The 26,888-nt window shown below is 32.4% G+C and overlaps 1 protein-coding gene across 1 annotated transcript; it reads right to left on the bottom strand.

The window, feature by feature from the left end:
• Positions 1-25,095, bottom strand: LOC123684722 (DNA-binding protein D-ETS-4). The gene is made up of 5 exons (XM_045624104.1): positions 24,788-25,095; positions 14,547-15,660; positions 11,719-11,873; positions 3,311-3,434; positions 1-1,162 (listed from the first exon to the last, which is right to left on the bottom strand). The coding sequence occupies exons 1-5, from the start codon at positions 24,824-24,826 to the stop codon at positions 825-827; spliced, it is 1,770 nt and encodes a 589-aa protein (XP_045480060.1). The 5' UTR covers positions 24,827-25,095; the 3' UTR covers positions 1-824.
• Between the last annotated feature and the right edge of the window lie 1,793 nt (positions 25,096-26,888).

Genomic DNA, 26,888 nt, shown 5'->3' with positions numbered 1-26,888 from the left:
TAAAGAAAAATTCAAATTTATTTAAATATTAAATACATTTTCGAAACGACTTACATATCCTTAGGATTTTGATTTTGTACAAAATATCACAATTTAACTAAGAATTTGATCATTATATTATCGACAATAAATTATTATATCAAATCGTATAAATATTGAAATGATCATCATTGAATTCGTTATGGAATCATTCAATACATTATTATGAATATAAATAAAAGCTGAGTATTTATGAATACCTTTGATTCTGCTTAAAACTGGTGGAGTAAAAATATATTTATATATAGGTATGTGGTGAATATATTGTTATGTTATTATTATTTCAATGAAGGTCTCATAGACATCCTTCACTGGAGTATTTAATATCACGTTAAGATTAATATTAACTTTATAATATAGAATTTACATACTAATTATTGCATCTCATAAATGTGTTCATAGAACTTACATGAGTAATATATCATAGATATATGGGACCAAAATCACCAACTTCTTCGGATTACCTTCAGAAATATAAACCTTGAATGAATAAGGATCTATGCCAATATAGCTGAAGATACACTATCCCAGTTTACATTGCCTCTGAAATCTCCTACTTGTCGGTGAATTACAAAATCGAATAAGGAAATTACCTTCCAAAACGACATAGAAAATCGCCTAACTGGCTGAATTTCATTTCAAATCTTCGTAGTCATACCCTACGAATTTTTTTTTCCGTATTTTGACAACCCAAAATACGAATATACCCCAAAACCTAAACCTTACCGGAAAAACCAGAATAAATATTATATTTACAATTTTTGTGGAAATTTTAACATTAACTTTTAGGAATTATACGGATGGCAGAACTGATATACCAATCTTTGAGATCTTTCCGTTTTTTTCATTATACCTTTTTTATAATATTGCCTTATGGATCTACTAAGCTTATCGTAGTTCATAGCAGGTCTGTTTTTTCTCCTTCCCCATAATCGTGCTACCTTAACGGAATCTTCTATTTTGAAGATACCTTTAGCGCGGTCCAACCACCTAATGCATGAGCCATGCGTCTGAGGGTTTTGAAGGAGTTCCTTCAGGAATTGCCACAGATGTATGTGAGTGCCTGTTCTTGAGGTTGATGGCTTGCTTGGATCTGATGTGATGGATGTTTCTTCATCTTCATCTGAAAAAGAAAGTTGAATTTATTCCGGGAAATCGAAAATGAAAACTATATTATTTATAAATTTAATGTTGTTTCCGAGTCTGAAAGCTTAGGGATAAAAAGTTTTGGTCTCCTATTTAAAAATTTTCGCGGATAAATGCATTACAGATTATTCAGAACAATTTTGATCCGTATTGGTCCGTCCGTCTGTATTTTATCTTTCTAACAGACTTAACTTCTACAATTCCTATTAGATTTTGACAGAAATTGATGTGGGTATCTTTTTCGGGCTATAAATGTTCCCATACCTATTCAAGCTCTTCCAGACTAAGGAAATACGTTGAGAAACGACATACAGCGTGTTTCATAATATGTACGCAGAACTTCAGGATGTGATAACTTGTCAAAAAATATGAAAAAAACGTCTATTACCTTACACTATAAAATTCACCATTTTCGAGATGCAGGATGTTGAAATTGAAAAATGAAATAGTTTTTTTGCGAATATCTCTGGAACCTTCTATCGTACCGAAATAGCCTTAGTAAACATTGTTCAGTTGTCCAGAGAATAATATTGAATGGTTATCCTTTAGTTTTTGACGTTAAAAAAAAATTAACAGTTTTTCAACATAAAAGTTGATTTTTATCGAAAACGGTTGACTTAAGAGCGTATGACCATGAGTACCTTTTTTTGTGTAGAAAACATTGGCAGTTCAAGTGGGCGTCTCATACATCGTACATTTTCTATGAGCGTATATGTTGGGGACAAAACAACTATGATACTATTCCTTTAGAAACTTCACCAATTAAGATTTAAAAGGAAAAAAGTCAGCACAAAACATAGCTTATTATGATTAGAAAATGCTTATCTGTACGATAAAAGGTTCCGGAGATATTTTTATTTTCAATTTCAACACCTTGTATCTCATTAGAGGGTGAGTTAATAAAAACTTTTTTTCAATTTTTGGGCTAGTAGTCCTGCGCATATATTATGGAACACCATGTATTTCTGTGTTTCCTTTATTATGTACCTCGATTTTGATGAAATTTGTTGAGTATTGAGCTATTTCGAATAAACTGTGCGTGATTCGAACAGTTATTTGGATAATAGTAAAACCAGACAAAAAATAACGTACTTTGAAGGGTTGATCAGTTATTATGAATGAAAATTTGATAACTTGCTTTCAAGGATTTGAATATATAGATCGGATAAATGTTTTAGGCGAATCAACGGATTGTTGTATAATATTTCTTGTATTCAGGATTATCAATTCAATTGAAACAAAGTTGAATACCTATCAAGTGATAATATAGTTTATAATTCTTCCATATCAAGGTTTCAAAGTTAATAATAATTATTGATTATCCAGCATATTTTGTGAATAAATTCTCGAGTGGATGTTGAAAGAACTAATGTATCAATATATTATCGAATAATAAATTTTAAGATATGTACATTTTCAATAAATAATTGAATTACCTATTTAATAAAATATGTTTCTCCTATAGAACAATCACCGTTTAGTTTCCTCATCATAATAATAATAGGTTCTCGCAAGTAGTAGTTTACCTTGAAATTTACTTCTGATATTTCAAAGCGTAGAGAAACATATCAAGACGAGAGAGACAGTGTTCAATCTTCCTGGTTCAATTAAATTGAAGATATGTTAAGATGAAGATTTTGTAAAAATCGATTCAAAAAAGTCCAAACTTCTAAGATGAGAACTCTTTCAACTTCTATGAAAAAAATTATTTTAGTTTAGAGTTGGTTTACGTAAATTTTCTGAATTGATATTATTGTTATATTTCTGGCTACATCAATTTCTGTGTTACTAAATTTGTTTTCCGTTTAGTTAACACAATTGTTATGTTTACGTATGCGGAATTTGATTTGATGATCATTTGCGATTCAATAGGTAAACCACTTATTACTTCAAGTTACTGCAGATTTTTCAATGAAAGAATAACTCCATAGATCCATCAAAAATGTTCTTCATTTGAAACCGTCCTCATAGAAAAGAAGGAAATTTGGTTTATTCGAAATTAATGCTTAGATCTTCAAAATGGTTGAAGGTCAGGTTAGAATAGGCATTTCTGGAGATTTTTCAAGGTAAATACATTCCATAGTCTAAATTGGGAATAACTTAGGTGTTATTTTGAATGACTTACCCTCAGATATGTCGCCACTCGAAGCATTACTTGAAGCTGTATCTGGAAGCCATGACATGCTGAGGTCATCACTAGAATGTGCAGCCTTCCAAATTTCCAACTGAGCATGTAAAATCATTCCACCCTGAAACGAAACTCAATTGCAGTCCCAATCTGATTTAATCTTCAAAATCGGAAAAAATATTTCAAGCCTAAAATTTTTTAATGACAAACAAAGAAATGGTTTGTAAAAAAAACATGTTCTCAACAATAAAGACTTCAATAATTGAACGAAAAGAATTGAAAATAATACTGAAGTCAGCTAGAAGTTTCAGCACGATTGTAAATATATATTATTTCCAATGCCATATTTATCGATCTTGTCTTAATAACTGTACAGGGTGGGCCAGATTGGACACTTTTTTCTATTCAAAATTTTTCATTTTTGGGAGAACATTCAAGTGGTTATTTTCGCCTCTATCGAAATATGTAGAAATATACGGGGTGTCCCATTTGAAAAAAAAATCATAGCGATATCTCAGGAAATATCAGTTTGCTGAAAATTCAATCAACGTCATTAAATTCCACGTGAATAATTGCTAGGAGAATGTTTTCCTAAAAAAAAAAATGAAAAATTATGAACAGAAAAAAAGTTACAGCAATATTTCGAAAATGAACATTTTCGAAAAACACCCTGTAACTATGTTACGGTGATAGCTATGAGTTGCGGTTTTCACCAATGAGTTTCTCATGAGAATTAGGCCTCATACATCAGTTTTCGTCTATCTAGTATAGAAATAGAACTTCTCATTCAAAAGTGTTCAATTCGGCCCACCCTGTGCATATGATATGAAATTAAACTTATCTTTATCTCCGGAACATAAAAGTATAACCCTGGCTTACAAAAGCCAGTTTGTTGCAAGCCAAATTGAATTTGTGGCAGTGGCTTTCACAAACTGGCTGACATATCTCGTTTCTGCAAATAGCTTGAACGTGTAAACCGACTTTCATAAGAAAATTCGTCAATAAATGTATTTTTTGTGCGATCCTACTTTTTGGACTCCTTAGGGTGTCCTTTGCCAAAACTGTAGGTCTTGTTTACTTACTATTTGCTGAGCCTAAGGCATCGTTAAAGTATTTTACCGACGCAAAAAGTACTTAACGATGTTTAATATATTCAATTTCACAAAAATCAAGAACCGAAAATAAAAAAAATTCTGATAAAAAATTATTGATGAACAAAATGGCACATGAAATAAAAACATAAATGAAGGAAAAATCTAGAAAAATTACCCAATATTTCCGCGGCCATAGAAACGACAGAGTTGAGATTTAGTTGCACAATTTGCCTAAACATTGATTAAAATTCAAACATTGATTATTTCCTGATTTTTCTTAAGAAATCAGAGAATAATCAATGTTTAAATTTTTAATCAATGTTTAGGCAAATGGTGCAACTGGCCATTAGAGTGTCGATTTAAAATGGTAAGTTTAAAACTGCAAACTGTTCATATCATCAGAAGTCAGAACCATAAGACATTCAAGAAGAATATCAGACAAGAAATACGCAATTTTTCCGTGGGTAGATTCTGATGAACGAGCTGGATATATAATTGAATTGAGATAAGAGATCTTTCTCAAGAAGTAAATAAGTAGCATCAGCCGATTGAAAAGTGCCGTTTTCAAAATCGAGAAATTACCCTGAAAACCACCAATCAAACATCACATGAAATTATATTATTACACTTTCCCTGAGATCTGAAAGAGCATTTTTTCCAAGAAACGCAAATAGATATAGACTGAAGCGATGTTAATAATATGTTCGATGTTTAATTGATTCTGCAAGAACGAAGCGCATTCCATGTGGTTAAATTAGTCAAGTAGGTCAAATTGGAAAGACTTTCTCCTTGTGTGCAAATGGATGCCATAAGATTTCTTTGTTTCGTTCTCGGTTTACCGAGGACGTTAGCTGACTTTGCTCAAGGTCGTCGCTCACTTTTCATAAATCAGATTTTTTCTGCAAGTTTGCAAAAAATTCGAAAAAATTTGAGCATCATTCTGTAGAAAGAGTCGAAATGAATTAAATGCATTTTTTCGAAGGTAGATGTGATTCATGGCTTCTTAGAACTATTAAATAATGGTTTAGAGTTTGTAGTGAGTTTTGTGTAATAGAGGAAAAAGAGTTCAATTAATTATATTTGTTCAAAATCTATATCATGAGAAAATAACGTTCTTTTATACAAATGGTTCTTTGTTCGCCTAACAGGTGGAATGGTCTCAAAAAGTAAGGTCTAAGTCAATAATAGGTTATCCTAAAAACTTGAAGTTTTCAGGGTAGATTCGGAAGTCAAAACCACGGTTTATTTCTTTAATTAGGGATTCATGACCTGGCTTGATATTCAAGCTATCTGGCTCAAGCTCAAGCACAAGTAGCTTGAGCTCAAGCTCAAATATCTTGAGCTTGACTTGTAATCAACTCAAGTCATCATCAATTTCATGTTAAGTAGTAGTTTTTCAATGTTGAGTCAAGTACTTAATAAATAAATACTTGACTTGATAATGGAAAACTACTACTTGACTTGAACTTGAGTTGATATGAAGTCAAACTCAAGCTACTTGAGCTTGAGCTGGAGCCAAGTAGCTTGAATATCAAGCCAAGCCGTCAAATAGTATCCTTAATGGGCAATTCTGTAAATTAGATGAAGAAGCAGTTTACAATATTACAATATTTTGTATAGATTCAAAAGAAGCAGATAAAAGAACAATAATGAAAAAATCCCCATATCTCAGTGACAACATATCCGACCCATTTGAAATTTTTCTTGTAGAAGCATAATAATAATTTCAAGGATGAGAAAAAATTCTATTGATTCAATAATGGGTTCCTGGTTAGAGGACAGGGAAAATTGAACAAATCCTTATAGAATCGTCGACGTTTCGATCTCAAGTTTGGATTTTTTTCAGGACTTTCAAATGGATTTATATGGTAGCACGATCTGGATATGAAACTTATAGGTCATTACATATAAAATTAATCACTGTATAATTAACTTAAAAACAGTCGACACTCTTGTCAATCTGAATTTGAATTCATATTCCTCTGAGAGTAGAATATCGGAAAAAAATTTCTAATATTTCCGTAACAGCAGATCCGACCAAGTTGAAATCCATTTGGGATATGTGAAAAAATCATTCGATAACCAAGCTCAAAAGCTACCGATAATAAGTGTTTTTCTCGAATTTTGGAATCGTTTGAGAAAAAAACTCTCCCTGAAATTGTTTCAATTTTGGAATGTATAGAATTCACAAATAGAATAGCAAAATATCTGCTCTTCCCATAGAAACTGTAAAAACTAACCGTACAGTTATCATCCAAACTCGAGAACACAATTCTTGAATTTTTGATAAAAAAAAACAGAAACAAAAAAATGAATTTGAAAATGTTTATTGCGACGATGCTACTGATTATAGTATTTTTTACCAGGAAGTCCTATTGCATTTATCGTTTCTGAGTAATGAATTTTCAAATATTTCCTTCTGATGATAATGGTCTGTAACATTTGGATTAAAGAGATCATGTTATCTGTAGGTATATTTGTGTATTTAGTAGGTATCGTCATAACATAGGTATTATCTGAAATGACATGATATTGTCCTCAATATTTTTCGAAGCTCTATTAATGATATCGATAATAAAATTCAAATATTATTCAAAGGAAAAATGATCAAATCGAAAAAATGGTCTTATTGCATTATAAAGCAATTTTGTAGTTCTTAGATTCTACATTACTCAAAATAATAAAGAATTATAAGAGTTTCAGAAAAGCCTTTCCCTAATAGAGCGTTATCTCATTTCGTCAACATAAGGTTCAACCTGTGATCAAATTAGATTCGGTCCGGTCGTAAACACGATAACTCTCGAATGGAAAACATAGATACTTTGAATTTTCGGGTAGGTTCGGACCACAAATGCAGTTGAGTTCATTAATGGGCATAATCTGACTAGGTGTTCCGTAAATATAGCCAATCGAAATGTTTTTTTTTTTCTGATTATTTTGTAGTCGTTCGAAATTTGGCATTTAGATGTTGATTAACAATTTCAAGAACTCTTGTGGTATCCAGTAGACATATGAATGAGCGAGCGTTTAAGTGTCAAGGAATTAGAAATTTTCCTAGAGAAATTAACTCCTGAAATATTCACAATAAAGGATTGATTTCTCATAATATATCTATCGGAGAATTTTGAACAAGATATCAATGAAGCTAATTTCTTGAGAGAAACAACAACTTGAAGGAATTATATTTACAGTTGTGTGGAGAAGTGGGTAGGGTATGTAATGAGATGAATATTTCATATCTGTTATTACCACTCCTATATTTATAGAGATTTTTCTTGCAATCAAGAGCAATCCCAGCCAACCGAGAACCATTATCAATAATCAGACATAGATTGCTTGTTTATAGAAAGAAATGTAAAACTACTCAAAGTACCACTTAATATGAGTTTCTGCATCAAGTAACATGTATATGAACCAAGGAAAGGTAATAATTCACAGTACTATTAATAATAATATAAATCGAAGAGAATCGACTTCTTCATGCTTTTAAAAGAGCGATGATATCACTAGTTTGTTTATACTAATCATGAAAAGATGAATATGTTATTCGAAGAATGTGGAAGACAAGCAACAGAGTGTTTATAACTTAGAATTCAAATAGAATGGGAATTTTTCAATGCTTTATTTATTTAACCGTTGGATTTCATTCTCCACTCGAGTCATGGGAGGCTTGAGAAATTTGATTCTCAGAGGATCTTCTCTCTAATATATCTGTTTAAGGTCAACAATCTCGATTCAGGGTAAAATTGTGTTAATATACCCAATTATACGATTTCCCCCATAATTTCAGTTTTCCTATTCATAATATTCAAGAACCTTTATTGATCAGAGAACAACCACAAATATTTTCTTCACAACAGTTTGTGAAATTTAATTTAATAAACAGAAAAAAATTGGTGAAATATCATGAAAAAATATACTGACGTTAACCTACATAAATGATTCATTTCAAAAAAGAAAAAATCGTTCCAACGGCTGAATCAGATGATAGAAACGTATATAAAGGGTTTTCCAACGAAACGTTTCACTTTGAATAGCCCGCTATCTGGGCAGCTGTCACTTATGACATCTTTCGACATTTGACAAGAAAAACAACGCCATTAATAAAAGTGGCGCGATACATGCTTCAACAAAGCATTGAAATTGTTAACACTCGCTACAAAAAAGGTGAAAATTTTGCAGGTACATTTCGTAGAACCAAAGCACTTTTGTGTCGTGGTGAAACACCTTCTCGGCTGGTAATACTGGTCGAACAATTTGAGCTGTTGAGACAAGTTTGTGATGTGAAGAATCAAAACCATGTGCGTCGCTCAAGAACAAATGAGGATATTGCTGTTGTAGCCCTTAGAGTGGACGAAAAATCAGGTTTGTCGATCTTGGAAATTAAACATTCTACAAACGACATTACAGCGTAGTTTACATAAAGATTTAGGACTTAAGGCTTTGAAAATTTAGTTAACAGAAGCCACTGAGATCTTGTGATTTTACACCTTCAGACATTTTTATTTGGGATCACGTGAAAGTTAAGGTGCTTCACAATAGATTCAAGCTTAAAGATGAAATTCGTGAAGCTATCGAGGACTTACAGCCAAAAATGTTAGAATTGTTCACGGAAAATTCCATGAACAGCATATGGTGCGGAAATAGTATTTGCTGATATCTTTGAAGACAAAACTTCTTGCTTCCAATGAAATAGACATCCATAAAATATAAATAGCAAAAAATTGACAACATTGAGTCCTTTTCCCGTCACAATATATTATATTCATAATATATTCTTTTTTTTTTGGTTAACCGTTCACTCAATTTGTTCAGTTTTAGTCATTTTAAATTTGCTTTTGGTTGTTTGTAAATAGTTAATAATTTTCCGAAATAGAATTGTATTCCAAGACAAAAAACCGAATATATCATAAAGGTCTATTATATTTTGAAGGGAAAAGGACATAATGTGGTCAATTTTTTGGTATTTATATTGAATAACATTAATCGAATAGACTCAATTAACTTTCATAATCCATAAAATATACTACTGTTTTTTCTCAAAATTAAATGAAATCTCTTTTTGGAAAACCTTATGTTTTCCTTTAGAAAAAGTCCTGAAGTTTCTTTGGAAATTTTGAAATAGTGAAATGGAAAACGATGTTACTAACAGAAAATCTTTGATCGACATTTCAAGTAGGAAGCAAAACAAAGTGAGTTGTTCGCTTCTTATTAATACTGTTAAGAAAAAATACTTCGTGTTTCTTCTGTGGAGAAGTATCTTTTTCACACATGTAATGGAACAAGGAATGTTGTGTGATCTCAGGTTCGACTTGAGTGAAATAAAACCATTTTCTCCAGAAAATGGTCCTGAAGTTCCTTTAGAATATTGGAATGGTAAACTATGTTGGTTGTAGAAGAATCTAAATTTAAAGTAAGTTCAACAAGAGTATGAAAATTCGAAAACATAACAATAATAATAACTTTCCAACTCAATTTAATAATCTAGACAAGAACTATTTGTACAATTCGAACTCATTTTCATTAGAATCATCTCATGTTTTTATGCAAAAGTATTGAAGAGAAAGTTGTTCACCCCCGAGAACATACTGCAATAATGACATATGCATTTTTGATTTAGCCGAAACGCGGACAAGAAGGTGAACATAACGGTTTTGTCTTCATTCAATCATTGACAATCTGAGCATGTATGAAAACACGAAGTCTGGAGTTAACGGTCAGCTCACTTATTTGAAGCCTTCACATATCACTTCTTTCGAGATTAGCAGTTATTGAAAGAGGAAAAAACAACTTATTAGATTCCATACACCTTGTTTACTTCGACCTGATGGCCTCAGATGACCAATTAATCCATTTAATAAACAAATATTCCGATAATAACCGATAAAGACACATGGTGAAAGAATTGTTTGAAAACTTATTTCGAACGATAACAATTTTACTTTTTGATATTTTGGAGTATTAATCGATAATGACCACGAAGTTTATGGATGAATCGATTATCTTTACACACTTATGAAGAATTCGGGATTGCCTTAGTAACAACCTTATGCTGCAACATCGATTTTGTTATAACTGAATTCGCATGATTTCATCATTTTCGCTTGAGTTATTGAATTCACAGAGATAATATTATCAGTGAAATTACTCAAATGGAGATATATGTAGTTATATAAAACACAAAATAATATCTCCATCAATATCCATTAGCATCAATTTCCGAAAAAATCTGTTGCCGATAGGCAGCAAATGTTTTCCTATTCAATTAGCAAATTTTGCATCAATCGAAATGTGAACGATGAAGTTATGGTATTATTTCTGATTATAATTTCAAATAATATTTCCTCCATTATCATACAGAATATCGCAAATCTAATAAAAAATAAATAAGTTAAATGAATAAATCAGGGGTTATTCGTTAATTCAAAATTCATTACTCCGAAACTATTATCATTTTCTGTCTAGTGCCAATGAGTATCTTTAATTTTGTTGATGATAATCGACAAGCTTTAAAAAAGCATTTTTTTAAATTTTACTCTTTGCTTTTGAAATGCAGGGATCCTGCTCTAGATGATAGAAATAGCAACTGATTTTTGTATAATAATCATGCATAATATTTAATGGATTCGGTCCTTACTTGGCGGAAATTCATTATAAATAAAATAAAACGAAGTAATTTCCACTATGTTATTTAATTGTTAGCAACAATTGTTTCGCCACACTGTGGCTTCATCAGGCTACATTTCTGAACTGATTCAGTTCAGAAATGTAGCCTGATGAAGCCACAGTGTGGCGATACAATTGTTGCTAACAATTAAATAACATAGTGGAAATTACTTCGTTTTATTTTATTCATGCATAATACCTTAGAAGACCCAGAATGGCTGAGGAAGAATTTCGAATATGTAACTACTGGCGAAGGTCAAATAATGAATGCTCAAATTCAAACAGATTATATATTTCTTTCAAAAAATACAAGACAGACAATTATAAAATCGAAAAAGATGAAATTTATACAAATTTTTTTCTACCGCAAAGTCTTACCTCTCTTAATGAAATTAATTGTTGATTATTCTGGTTGAAAGAAATAACCACTTATGTAGCTATAAGACTCAAGAGTTGGACTAACTTAGAAATTCCAACGACGAATCCTTAAATGCTCATATTTGTGGTATCAGAAAAAAATAATGAAGAATGATACACCAAAATTAAATTAAATTTTTCTAGACTCTAGATAACCTCTGACTGCGCTTTATAACGATTTAATCTAAATTCAATTTTTTTGTAAGTTTGTAAATTGAGTGGACATACCTGATTTGATCTGTGTAAGAAAGCTTCCTCCGAGAGTTCTAGAAGATCAACTCCAGATATGTTCCACTGATCAGGGGAAGGTTCTGGCAGGTTGAATTCTCGAGAAGTCCACTGAATCCAAGAAAACACATTTGAAGCATTCCAATGTGATGGATCTGCAAGAAAAAAATCGTATTGACTTTCGTTAATGAAATTAAATTTTTCCGAAATAATAGGTATCTAACTAATGTACCTATGTCCTTTCAAATCTAGAAAAAATTACTCCATGATTTTTTTGCCTTTTTGTACAAAGGACAATTCACACTTAAAATCTATGGTGGAAATTTAAGTTATCTGCTTTCCCTTTCAAAAGGACCCATGTAGATAACGGCCACACCCAATGCTAGATGTTCTGCCATCATGGAAGAATCATATTCTTTTCACAAATTTTTATAAGCTAATATCCAAGAAATATTTTCAGCATAATAGTCAACTAAAAGCGCACCAAAACGAAATGAGAAATCAACTTTCCTAAGATTCAGTAAATTTTGAGCTTTGGCTTCATTCCATCTTCATGTCTTAAGTTTACGTGGTTTCGAAGAAAATCAGAAATATTCAGCTCAGCTACGATATGATGCAAATAAAATCACGGAAAACAAAACAAGTTGAAGCCCCACCCAAAGAGACAAATTTCATAATATCAATAATAGTAACAGTATTCGATCGAACAAAGTGATAATCTCAACAATTTAACCTTACACAATGCCACACCTTTTGCATACGCGTGTGTAAGCAATGCCTGAACACTATTGTTATTGTATTCGCTGTTTTTTTTTCAGTTAAAACGTGAGTGAATGTGGACAGGTTATTACTACTAATAGTAATCTATTCAGCTATTCGAAGGTCGTTGTTTTCAAGGGATAGTAGCTCTAAATAATTGAATCCGATAACGATTTTTTCAATCAATTAATTCATTAGGATACTGAAGTTGATCATTTGAATGAATAATTTATCAATCGAGTTATTTATCTATATTTGTTGTTCGATTTGCGGAGGTGTATTTGGAAATTCCTCGATCTGGATCCTGAAGAATATGTTGGGTTTGGTTTGAAAACCATTTACGACCAGATACGCCATCGTCAGATCAGTTTCCAATGTCAATGTGAACTAGTGCAGATAATTATTTTTTCCACTTTTGGAAATAGCGCGGAAAAGTATAATGATGTTTTTTTTGTAAGGAAATTCTCCATATGAAATAACAACGTTGCATACCAATAATATATTTACAGGTTTGCATCTTTATCCTTTCTCATTAAAATTTGAATTACCTACACCAATATTATTGAAGATAAAAATGAATCTATCCTGCTATTCAAAATAAGATTGGAATCATTTCTGTGAATTAGATATGTTAGTCATGGCGATGAATATTGATAATTGAATATCAAAATTCACGGACTACACAAGTTTCACGGAATTCACTACTTGAAGGTATGTATATGGGAAAAGTACCTATTTTTGTAGATTTGTCAATGCCTAACTTAATTTTTATAATAAATTGTGAACGATGATGATATCAGACAGAACATTTCAACAAATATCAATAATAAAAAGTTTTTAATTTGATTCGACTTGCCGATAAATTTCATAGGGTATTAGAATATCCTAATATCTCTATGGGGAATTCAATAAATTAATGTATTATAGCATAATACATCGGAAAATAACTGAATACTCATTTATCACCCTGTTTTGACTGTTTGAGGAACAAATTTTGAACAAAAATATAACGAGTGTCCACACCATATATTCTATGCATCTTGCTACTGTGAAATATTTCAAGGAATTGTAATCCGTAATTTATGTACGGGGTTTTCCACCATAATTTGACCCTCCCTTTAACTTTGTTACTGAAAGAGGTACAAAAAAATTTTTTTTTACAAGTTTCATGAAATCGACCAGTGTTTTTTAAAATTATTTGACAAAATGAAATATACAGAGTGGCCAACATATTGATTGCAACTTCATTTTTTCAAATAGAACATCCTGTATATTTTTCTATATTCGACTAGCTCTTTTTCCTCTGACTTCGAATATATAACATATGTTTGGCCTATCTCTTTTATTCTGAGTATCAGAGACTTTCAAATTTTAAGAACCACCACTTGAAAACTGATTACTGAGCATGCCAGGTGGTTATTAAAATTTGAAACTCTCTGGTACTCGGAATGAGAGAGATAGGCCAAACATATTTTATAGATTCGAAATCAGGGAAAAAAGAGCTAGTCAAATATAGAAAAATATACAGGGTATTCCATTTGAAAAAATGAAGTTGTAATCAATATGTTGTCCACCCTGTATATATTTCGTTTTGTGAAATCATTTTTAAAAACACTAGTCGATTTCGTGAAACTTTTGTAGAAAACATTTTTTTATTCTCTTTCAGTTACAAAGTTATAGGGGAGGTCAAATCATGGTGAAAAACCCGGTACGTAAGTATTATGAAAAAAAATTAATTTTACAATCAGTTTATGTATCCCATTTAGATACCGCGAAATTATTTTTTGTTTAGAAAAAAATATTGTATATAACACGTGTGAAAAGTTCGTATTTTCGCTTATGGAATTTAAACCTGATGAATTGATTCCAAATTCTGAATTTTTCGAATAACGAATTAGGATGATTAGAATAGATGCAATATTTATTGCATCTATTACAAATTCATCAGACAAAAATACATTGAATAAAAATTGAAACCGTAAGAAATCTCATTGAACGGGATTTCACGAAATGCTGGAAATACCCAGTTATACTTTCACTCGTCTCGAAAATATATTAAGAACACCTACCAGTAGAAATTCCAAGAGTTGCACAAGTCTTATCCACCTCTTTCCTCATCTGTTCAATTGCGATATTTAAAACAGGCTCGATATTCTCCCTAGCAAGTTGCTCGTTCAGTTGATCTTGAGGTGACTTTTCGTCCTCTTCCATCTTGATGTAAGACTCCAGAAGATCAAGATCAATAGGTCTAGTATTGTATTTCTTCTGATAACTTGTATCTCGCAGAGCTTCTCTTAGAAGCTTGTGGTCTTTAGGTTCCTCTTCTGGCGGTGGACTTTCCTTGAACTTATGATTGAATGTATCGTCTAGGAAGTTCTTGAGAACACTATTATCTGGGAAGTTATTGAGCAATGTGCTGAAATCTACTGTACTTTCTTCTTGCTTTATTTGTTTGTTTAAGAATGGGGTTTCCAGTAAACCATTGACGTCAGAAGTTTCCGTTTTAGTGAGTGACGTATTGCCGGAGTGACATGAATTGGCGGGGCTTGAAGGGGAAGAAAAACCACAAGAATTGTGAAAGGATTCTTCCTTGATGGTAAAGGTGCTGAACGGAGGAATTGGTGAAAGAGATTCGGTTTTTATGTAATGATTCAGGAGGTACTCGTCCCTTGGCGATTTAGAGTATACAGAAGACGGAGATGGTGCGTAGAGGGACTGTTCTGGAGAACTTGGATAAAAGTTAGCCTCAAACGACTGTCTATAAGAGCCAAAATGATCGTTAGGTGATAGCAAACTTTGTGAGGAGTAAGGCGACAAAGACCCTACACTGTTTGGAGAGTTTGGCTGAAAGCTGTTGGAGGGAACCTCCAAGTAAATGTTTGAAACAGGAGATTGGGCCAAATTTGAGCTCGAGCTGTCCGAATCCGACTCAAGCAATTTATTGAAATCTGGACGGAAGTTTGCTTCTTCGTTTGGGTCCTGTTCTCCGTGATGAAATGTTGTGTATACTTTGAATTCGCTTTGTTTCTTTGGGTCTCCGCTAGGTGGCGATTGTGCGTATAAGAGCGTTGATGGAGATAGGGGCTGATCTCCCCCAGGAAGTAACGACAAGTCGAAGTTGTCAGCGAATGTGCTATAGTCACATGGTGGAGTGAACCCAGCCGAGGGTACTATTTGAGGCATCTGCAAAAAAAATACTGAATCAGATCAATGCAAATTCATTTACATAATTTAACAATGATGAAAAATTCGATAGAAATACTGATAGCATCAAATCATTTTTATCGCTTGCTCATTATTGCGCCTTTAGAGACCAAACAACTGAATATAGGTTGTTGTTGTCGGTTTCAAACGTTTTAGTTGGATCTGTTGTTACTAATTTTTTCTATGGTTCTAGCCACAAGATATCTGAACTCGCTCAGATGTGTTACCACTGAAATATTGGATTTTTTCTGGTATTCTCCATAAATATAAGGTGTGTGAATAAGTCTTTCCAGTTTTTTTTCAAATTTTTTATTGTGAAAAAATGGTTACAAATGAATTATTGAAAGTATTGGCCATCGCTAGCTACAACTTTTCCCCATCTTTCTGGCAACATACGAATCCCGTTGCGAAAAAATTCGACCGGTTTGGCCTCTATCCAGTCATCCACCAATTTTTTGGCTTCCTCGTAGGAATGGAAGTGCTGGTCAGCCAGGCCATGCGTCATCGATCTGAAGAGATGGTAATCAGACGGAGCAATGTCTGGACTATACGGCGGGTGGGGTAGGACTTCCCATTTGAGCGTTTCTAAGTATGTTTTCACCGGCTGTGCAACATGTGGGCGAGCATTGTCATGTTGCAAAATAACTTTGTCGTGCCTGTCGGAGTATTGTGGCCGTTTTTCTCGCAGTGCGCGGCTCAAACGCATCAATTGTCGTCGATAGACCTCGAATGTGATCCTTTCATTCGGTTTCAGAAGCTCATAGTAAACCACACCTAGCTGGTCCCACCATATACAGAGCATGAGCTTGGCGCTATGAATATTTGGCTTGGCCGTCGATGATGATGCATGGCCGGGTAGTCCCCATGATTTTCTTCGCTTCTGATTATCGTAACGGATCCACTTTTCATCGCCAGTCACGATACGATGCAGAAAACCCTTTCTTTTATGTCGCTGAAGCAGCTGTTCGCAAGTGAAAAAACGCCGTTCGACGTCTCTCAGCTTCAGTTCGTACGGCACCCAATTTCCTTGCTTTTGGATCATTCCCATGGCTTTCAAACGCTTGGAAATGGTTGTTCGGTCAACTCCCAATGCTTCAGCAAGTTCTTCTTGCGTTTGACACGAATCTTCATCAAGCAAAGTCGCCAATTCTTGATCTTCAAAGATTTGCGGCCGCCCGGAACGCTCCTTGTCTTCCACGTCGAAATCGCCACTTTTGAAGCGTCGAAACCATCCGCGAACACTTGAATCATCGACACAACCTTCTCCATAAGCTTCCTGAAGCAACCGATGCGCCTCGGCAGCAGATTTCTTCAAATTGAACCAATAAAGTGAAACTTCCCGCAAATGACGTCGACTCGGCTAAAATTTCGACATTTTCACGATTTCAAAAATTTATGATGCGAAAAAATTTCAACTAATGTGTTAGTGTGGAATTGTTGACAGATGAATAAGCTTTGATTATGACATATGTAACCATTAAATACTCGCACAGTATTGGTGGCGCCATCTCTTACAAAAAACGGGAAAGACTTATTCACACACCTTATAATAATAAGCGATTAAAAACACTTGACTTCCAATATGGGGTCAACCAATCAAACATATATTCAAAAATTCATTGCACCACAGATTGTACAGGGTGTCCCAAATTCGATGCTCACTGAGAGTATCTCGGCAAACTATAAGACTTAAAGAAAAATCTTCAAAGATTTCTTCTGTTTTTTCGAAATAATAGGATATTAGAAATTAGATTGTAAATATCTTGCTGTCTTCTCGAGTTTCTGAAAAATGACTGTTGCGAATATTCGGCTATAAATATGTTGGTTTTGAAAATTCTGAAACGTTTGTTTTAGTAATTCTTATGGTTTACTTTTATTATCCTCATAATAGGTTATAGCAATTAATTTTTCCAAATAGGACTGTCTATATCCTTCAACGCAGATCTTTACCCTCAGATTTGTTGAAAAGCATCCGGTTACCTTCAAAAATATCATCCGTTTTAAAGATATTGAGTTTTTCATTCTTGAAATGGAACACCTCATATTTAAATGTTTTTCATTTATTTCGAGATTTAATTCATTTTGTGTCTATAGTATAATTGTAATCAAGTCATATATAGGGTGTTCCATTCACAAATTACCAACCCTCCTTTACATCCCTAAAACAGTAATTAATGTCTATGATGATATTAACCATAAAAATTACTGATAAAAATTTTTGGAATTTTTCGAACATCTCGAACAGAAACCAATATATTTGAAGTGAAATATTACTGATAATAATATTAATTACCAATTATTAATTGCTGATTACTGATTATTTTATCGATTACCAGAACAAGACCGCAAAAACGAAATTTTTCCTTGAAGTTTAGTAACATTCTAGTGATTCTTCGGAATTATATTCCTTTAATGAAGTTATTATAATGACCTATACAGTTTACCGATGAGTAAAGATGATTGAAATGCTTTCAGTTAATAAACCACCTGAATAAGGACACAACTTTTTTGCAATTTTTTAATAGAGTTGAACGGTATCTGAGTTTCCTCAGATCAACAAATTATGAATTAACTGCATCTTAGATAAAATTAGAAGAAATATTTTAAAGGAAAACAAACTTTCGTCTGTTTACCAACGTCACAGTTTATGAAAATAAGAATTATTTGGGTATGGTGGTGCGGATCTCACCAGGTTCTATTTCTGGAAATTTTGCGACAAAAATAAATAGAAAAAACCCTTTTGATCTATTATTATCATCCCAAATCCGATATTTAGATATAATGACAATGTATTTAGTCACTTCATTCGAGAAGGTATCGTGAACAAGAAAATATTTATTCAGAGTTTTTGATTGGCGCCTTTTTGTTGAGTTTCAATTCTGGAATTATAAATATTTGTGGAGTAACGAAGTGAAAAATATTATTAAATCAGAGGAATGAACTGTTTACAATTGCTTCGTTTTTGAATCAACTCTTTAATGAATAATTCTGATTTCTTTTTCCTTTTAGTTTTCGTACGACATCAAAACTATTCATAAATGATCATTTTTGAACAATTTTTTTTTCAAATAATTTTTGGAAGGACATAAACCTAATTGGATTTTTATCTGATCAATATTTTTATTATTATTTATTGAATGGATGAATAAATAGAATAGACCAAGGCCAAGCAAACAGGGAACTCCCTAGCTAAAAGAAGAAGAAGAAGAATATTTTTATTTTCAAAAATTAAAAATTCTTTACACAGCTGAAATTTACATTCAGTTGTGATATACAAAAAAACACTACAAATTTCACATAATGATTTTCAGATAATAATATTAATAATAATAATGGAGTTTATTTCGGTAAATAAACAAATTACATCACTGAGGTATAAAACATTATTACCTGTATGTGATATGAAAAACAATATGATTTCTGAAATTAGTTCCATGCAGAAATTATTGGGTGAAACACTTATATTGTCCATGAAGGCAGAGTTTGAAAAAAGATAAACAATAACTAAAGAGAATAAAACTCAGAAAAAAAAAACAGAAACAGAGCGAAAGCTTAGTCAATAGAAGTGACGGAAAAATGAAAAAAAGTTTCAAATTTTTCGAAATCGAACCTATGGCTACAAAAGTATTGGAAAAGCGTTATATCCATTAGGGCATTAAAGTTTGTTGAAAAATAAGTTTGTAATGCTCATATATTCAGAGAGAACAACCCAGAAATTCCGAAAATATTAGTGCAAGAAGATTATAGAAAAATATATAGTATTTTGTGTAATCATGGCATTATATGTTTGAAATTTCATGATTATTTGTGATCAATTTTTGTAGATATAAGAATTTTTCAAAATTCCTTTCTTTCATTATTGGATATATGGATCATATTATTGGACAAGAAAGATCAATGCGGTTAAACAAATGAGATGTGTATCGTATTTTATGTGAAAATTTCCATATTTTCTTCGTTCGATTCTTGGATTCTATTCATTCCAAAGCGTAAACTCTGAAAATTATTCAAACGATTCCAAAGATTAATTCATCAAACTAATAAGCCAAAATTTTCTAGAACTTCTGCCAAAAATAAGAAACTATGAGAATTATTTAATATTTCCAGGGTTTAATATTGTGTGATATTTAGTGAGATATAGGAAAAAATCATCCCTTGAAACGATTGGCAGTATTTTGTCGTGTTTTATAATGTCGATGAAACATGGAATGCTGTTCTTCGTGTCAAGGAACTACCAAGGTCAACACAAAATTTGAGAAGAAATCGGCGAATACAAACCACTAAAATTTATCAATTCACATAGCACAACCGAAATAATCTAGAGATCAAGACCACCCTCTACATACCAAACATTTTGTTGTCACAGAATCAACGCAATTATACGCACAAAAATTGATGTACACCGGTTAAATTCACGGATCTCACTAAGTTTCCTCTATCCATCCTAGTCCAACACCGAATTGTAACAAATCCCTCTCTCTCTCTCTGTCTCTTTTTGGTTCACCTTGGTTCACGAAAATCACGAATGGGTCTATCTGAATTCACATTGTCAAAGGTATGACGCCATCTCGCAATTTAATCCTTTTTTCATCGGGATTTGGTTCTGGGAAACTCCACTTCATTCTTCCATTACGTCATAGATGAACCTTATGTTCTTTTTTTTATAGATAGTTCAATCATTTAGTGATGATGATGCTGCTAAACCAGCTAAACCGACGGGTAAACGTTGTTGGGAATTTTTCGTTTAAAGGAAGTGATGACGTTTCAAGAGCAATTGAATTGAGATAGGTATGATATTTAAAAAAAATTGATCTCGTTTACTCGATTACCCAAACTTAAATCGTAGTCCCTCTGAAAAAAGTATATTCTAAGATTTTGAACGAAGTAAATAAGTAATAGTACCTATTCAATATCAAGAATGGTAAGCATTTTTAACCGGTACGTCTTCAACAAACCCATATTTTGTCATTGTCATTTTGTTAATAAACATACAGGGCGACCCAAGTTCGAGTTCTAATAGATGTTATTAGAAAAAAATTCTGAAAATGAAAATAACATTCTCTACTAAGCTAAAATATTTCTGCCACCTTAGCACATAATTCTTATTATAAAGGGAAAGAAAATGATTTTCCTAGACAATTTTTTTTCTGATATCATTGCCTATTCAATTCTGAATAACTTTTTGTGTCAACTGTTACATTATTCAGAATGGTTTTCAAAATAACAATAAAAACAATTGGAAAACGCGTACCGTGATCACATTTTCGAAGCAGAAGGATGAGGAAAGATCGTCCAACTTTTGAATTGAAAAATATAATCACAGGGTGTTTCAAATATTATGTCAAATTTTTTTTTCGTTTGGGAATATATCAATATCTAGTAGTATGGACTAGTAGAATAAATTAATAGAAATTAATAAATTATTAATCATTCAGCACATACCAAATTCTATAAGTTGGTAAAATGGCATTTATGTCCTCTATACACTCAATCGTAGTTGAACGAATTTTTTATTTGGTTCAGCTAGATTAGATTTCCTCATCCCCATTTTGTTAGTTTATCATCAAATGTGTTCTCTGATATTTACAATAGAGTCAATAAAACAATTCGAACGATAAACTTGTTTTGAATATTGCATTACTGATGGGATTTCTGAAAATTTCAGATTTCTGGAGAGATAATTCATGGATTTAATTCCACGATAACGAATTTCAGCACAAAACCCGAGACAAAACCTCATCGTATACTTATTCCTAATTATCCTAATATGTCTGAACAAGACTTCAAGACAGTTAGATAGAGGACAAAAAATGGCGGTACCAAATCGGATTCTGAAAACGCGTTAGAAACATATTTTCCATAATATGTAATATTACTCTTGAAGCCATCCAATAAATTTGGATAAATGATACATATTTCAAACATACCAATTGATTGTGTTATCTATAACATAGCATATAGCACTGATGATTCAAGAACTACATCGATACCGTAGTATATGAGGAAGGCACCAAGTGGTCACTATCGCTAAGCTCTTTGAAGTGACTATCTGGCAGAAATATTAGCAAAAAAACGAACCTAGAAAGAAACTATCAGAAATATGATATAGCAAGCCATTCTAATAGTCAAGCTACTGATCCCCCATGTTATCGATTATAACTTGACATGAATGAATATAATAGAAGTATAGAAGAAGAACCAATTAATAAGAAAAGAATATTTTTGGGCTTCTGGTCACTCCAGAAACAACGAGAGAAAAGGATGATACTAAAAGAGAAATAGTCTAGCTGAATCTGACAGTGATGAATCCTTTGGAGCGCTAATTTATACTGCAAGGTCTAAAAAGTATATGGAGTGAGAACAAGCTTCACCTTTTCACTGGCTTTCTGACAAGCTATTACTACCTCAGGAAGCACTTTATGAGAATAGCGTTACCAGAAATTTACTAGTGAAGATTTTATGGAGAGGGGGAAAAACTCTTGTTTATTTGGTAACAGAATGCCTCACCATCACAAGCCAACGCAAAAAATATTGTTAACGAGAATCTTCTAGAAGTGAGGATGTAATCTTCTCGAAGACACATCAGATTTTGGAGTTCATTAGAACTCTTGGATAGGAAGCTGGATCCATATCCATCATGAGAAGAAGGAAGGGGGGGTTGGCACAATAAATCAATAAATGTAACGTATGAACACCAATAGATTCGTTAGAAATGTATATTTCACCTCTAAATTGATATTAATGTGATGTTTTGTATGGATTTGTAAGGCGAGAGTCAAATTTAGAGTTTTTTATTGCGCGGTATGTGAAATTAACAGAAAAAATATGAAAATTTCTATGATCTTCAGATGAAATAGTAAAATCTCATCGTTTTTTTTTTAATTTTTATTCATGGAAGCTTAGATTCCGTTAAAAGGTTCCTACCTCCTACCACGTTTTGGTCTGTTATTTCCATGAAGTTTAGTATGTGCACTATGCATATATGGCTGTACCCCATCAATATGATCCAACAAATAGAAAATCATACAGACTGAAAGATATGCAAAATATTAGCGAGCTTGGAAATAATCCATCAGTCAAAACAATACACATGTTTTGCCATACCACATGTTATTAAACGAATATTTTCCGGTAATCGTCAATGTTTAGGCGATATGTGGTAACTAGTACTTTTCAGGATTATGTAAGAGTTACCGTATTGAAAAAAATGATACTTTCACTCGATATCATGCGATAATTTGATCGTTCGAAATATCTTGCAAGAGAAGACTCGAAGGACCAGAATGCATACCATCAACCTCGGTAACATGGCAAGTGCGTCATTGTTCCACGAAGAAGAGAAAGTCAATTATATGGTGTCCATGACATGACTTGAATTGACTATTGAAGGTTCCAGTTAAGTTCCTTCAATTATATCGGTTCCTCAATATAATGTTAGGTTGCTTCAGGTGGTACCTCCAAATTGAAAATTACATAGAAATTTCAAATTCAAATTTCTTCTGGGAGGCAACCTGATTATGATTACATATTATTACCATAGCTTTAATAAGGGAGTGCACTGATATTTTTCAAAGTGGAAATGAAAAGAAAATTAGGGTGAATAAGAAATATTCAAAAAAAATATTTCATTCCTAAACATTTCTACCAATACTCAAAAATATTGAAAACCAAATAACCCGATAAAACTGAGATATCTGTTAACTTAATATGATTGAACATACCTAATAATATAACCTCTGGTAAGAAAACTATTCAACTTTCAAAGAAAAACCACTAACAACAATGAAACTATACATGCACCTCTTCTAAATTTATGTGAATGACACATTCAGAGTGCTGGAAAAATAGATATGTAGTTGCATTTCCATCAATTACCATTCATTAGTCACCTAAATCGAAATAATGAATGAAATAGTCGTAATTAATATTGGTTACATACAAAACACGAACATAATTCCACTCGTATTTGTCGAAAAGATGAATGACTTCGTACGTACTATATTTCTCAACTTATTATTTCAGTTTTTTTGTATTGTGAATGAACGATTTTACCTTGCAATTATATGAATCATTTTGTTAATTTTCACTTTTCAATGAGTCAGATATTTTTGCTTCTATTTTCGATGCTATAAAAAACGCCAAATGACTATGGACCTGAATGGAGGTGTGTTCAAGTACATTTGAATTAACATGAAATACCTCTTGATATTATTTCGTATATAAAGCACCTGATGACTAACACATCGAGAATTTTGAGAGAAAGTAAAGTTGCTTACGGTACTTTTTTGCGTCATACATCGTCAACGATCTTTCTTTATCCAATAATTGTATACTTAGATTATTTTCGAAACCCAAAAATAATTTGAAAGAATATTTCAGCAAATGCAATTGATGTATATACTTTCTAGCTTCCAGATAATTTTGAGCGTTTAACACTCAAAGAATGAATCGAAGAATAAACAATATTACATAATATATCTGACCAGATAGCATAATGAGATGAAGGTAATCTCAAAAAAAGGTTTCATAAAAATGAATGGCTCAATAATACTACCACATTTCTTTATGCTGAGATGATGTTCGACTCAAAAAGCATTGTTATCTTTATCAAAAATTCTTTATAGACAATGGAACTGCAAAATTGAAAATTTGTAGAATTAATCTATCCATCTATTTATATTATCCTTCTGAAGGTATAACAATGAAATTAGAAATTATCTCTCTCAACGTCAAATGTTATCTACCAATTACGAATATACCTGTCATAAAATTATGTTTGCAACTATGAAATAGTCTGCAAATTATTTAATTATTTTTTTGTCTTAGTCTGCCTCTATTCATAACAAATTTCAATAAAAATGTTTATATAACAAATTCAATGAATGCAGGTGTAAATGAAATTTATATATTGTCATTCATTCACATCATTTCTTTCTCATTCCAGATTGAAAATAATGATTCCAACATCTTGAGTAAAAAGGATAATTTCAGTTTTATCATATCTCCAACCATCTATCAACATTTACATTTTATTGCTAGACCATAGAAATCTAGAGGATTGTTTCAAGTGTTAGATGAAGTGGTCAAGCAAGTTAATCGAACTTACCGTTTCTTCAGGCTCCGTATTTTTCGTTAATATAACCATTTTGCTTATTTAACTTCTTCACAAATGTTCTCACAATATAGTTTCTCTACCAAATAGGCCACATTTAAACAGTTAAATCATCGACAATCCAACTTTTTTTTTGGTAAACTTTATGGCACCTCAAAACACGCTCGAAGATAGCGGTTGAAGCGCTCTCTACCACGGTCAGCAACTCAATGTTACTAGATACTACTCCTCTTTCTAAAGCGGTGTCCTACTTTGACTCCAACTCGCGGACCAACAAGTGAAAGATTTGTTGTTACGAACTGTGGATACCTCAAGACAAGTACGACGTTTTAAGTTGTATGATTTTGACGTGTGGTAATCTGAGATTTACCATAAGATTTAGAGTGGCTTAATCAGTTTGTGGTTATCGAATTCTGAGGTTGTTGGGTAAAGCCCTCGTACATAAACAAGTATAGGTATACCAATAGGTTCAGCTTGATGGAGGAAGAGGAATTGTTTCCTTTTTTATATCGATTTAGAGTGGCTTAATCAATTTGTGGTTATTCAATTCTTAGGTTGTTGGGTAAAGCCCTCGTTCATAAAGATGTTAGGTATACCAATAGGTTCATCTTGATAGAGGAAGAGGAATTGTATTCTTATTTTTATTGTTATTTTGTAGTAATCGAATTATAAGATTGTTGGATCAAGCCCTCGCATATGACTAAGATAAGTAGACCTATAGGTATACCATTAGGTACAGCTTGATAGAGGAAGAGGAATTGTTTCCTTTTTTATCCTTAATCATTTTGTGGTTATTCAATTCTAAGATTGTTGGTTGAAGCCCTTGTTCATAAAGAAGTTAGGTATACCAATAGGTTCATCTTGATAGAGGAAGAGGAATTGTATTCTTATTTTTATTGTAATTGTTATTTTGTAGTAATCGAATTATAAGATTGTTGGAAAAAGTCTCGCACATGACTAAGATAAGTAGATATAGGTATACCATTAGGTGCAGCTTGATAGAGGAAGAGGAATAGTTTCCTTTTTTATATCGATTTAGAATCGCTCAATTATTTTGTCGTTATCGAAGTCTGAGGTTGTTGGGTAAAGCCGTCCTACATAAACAAGTAGATATAGGTATACCATATACCAATAGGTTCAGCTTGATAGAGGAAGAGGAATTGTTTCCTTTTTATGGAATTCTGAGGTTGTTGTGTAAAGCCCTCGTACATAAACAAGTATAGGTATACCAATAGGTTCAGCTTGATGGAGGAAGAGGAATTGTTTCCTTTTTTATATCGATTTAAAGTGGCTTAATCAATTTGTGGTTATTCAATTCCATCATAAACCAATTATAAGATTGTTGGATCAAGCCCTCGCACATGACTAAGATAAATAGATATAGGTATACCATTAGGTTCAGCTTGATAGAGGAAGAGGAATTGTTTCCTTTTTTATATCGATTTAGAGTGGCTTAATCATTTTGTGGTTATTCAATTCTAAGATTGTTGGTTAAAGCCTTTGTTCATGAAGAAGTTAGGTATACCAATAGGTTCATCTTGATAGAGGAAGTGGAATTGTATTCTTATTCTTATTGTTATTATTTTGTAGTAATCGAATTATAAGATTGTTGGATCAAGCCCTCGCACATGACTAAGATAAGTAGATATAGGTATACCATTAGGTGCAGCTTGATAGAGGAAGAGGAATTGTTTCCTTTTTTATATCGATTTAGAGTGGCTTAATCATTTTGTGGTTATTCAATTCTAAGGTTGTTGGGTAAAGCCCTCGTTCATAAAGATGTAAAGTATACATACTAATAGGTTTATCTTGATAGAGGAAGAGGAATTGTATTCTTATTTTTATTGTTATTATTTTGTAGTAATCGAATTATAAGATTGTTGGATCAAGCCCTCGCACATGACTAAGATAAGTAGATATAGGTATACCATTAGGTTCAGCTTGATAGAGGAAGAGGAATTGTTTCCTTTTTTATATCGATTTACAGTGGCTTAATCATTTTGTGGTTATTCAATTCTAAGATTGTTGGGTAAAGCCCTCGTTCATAAAGATGTAAAAGGTATACATACTAATAGGTTGATCTTGATAGAGGAAG

The sequence above is a fragment of the Harmonia axyridis genome, chromosome 7 (genome assembly GCF_914767665.1).
Source record: "Harmonia axyridis chromosome 7, icHarAxyr1.1, whole genome shotgun sequence".
In the NCBI taxonomy this organism is placed as follows: domain Eukaryota; kingdom Metazoa; phylum Arthropoda; class Insecta; order Coleoptera; family Coccinellidae; genus Harmonia; species Harmonia axyridis.
The sequence above is the reverse complement of the archived record's forward strand: the minus strand, read 5'-3'. Positions and strand labels throughout refer to the sequence as shown.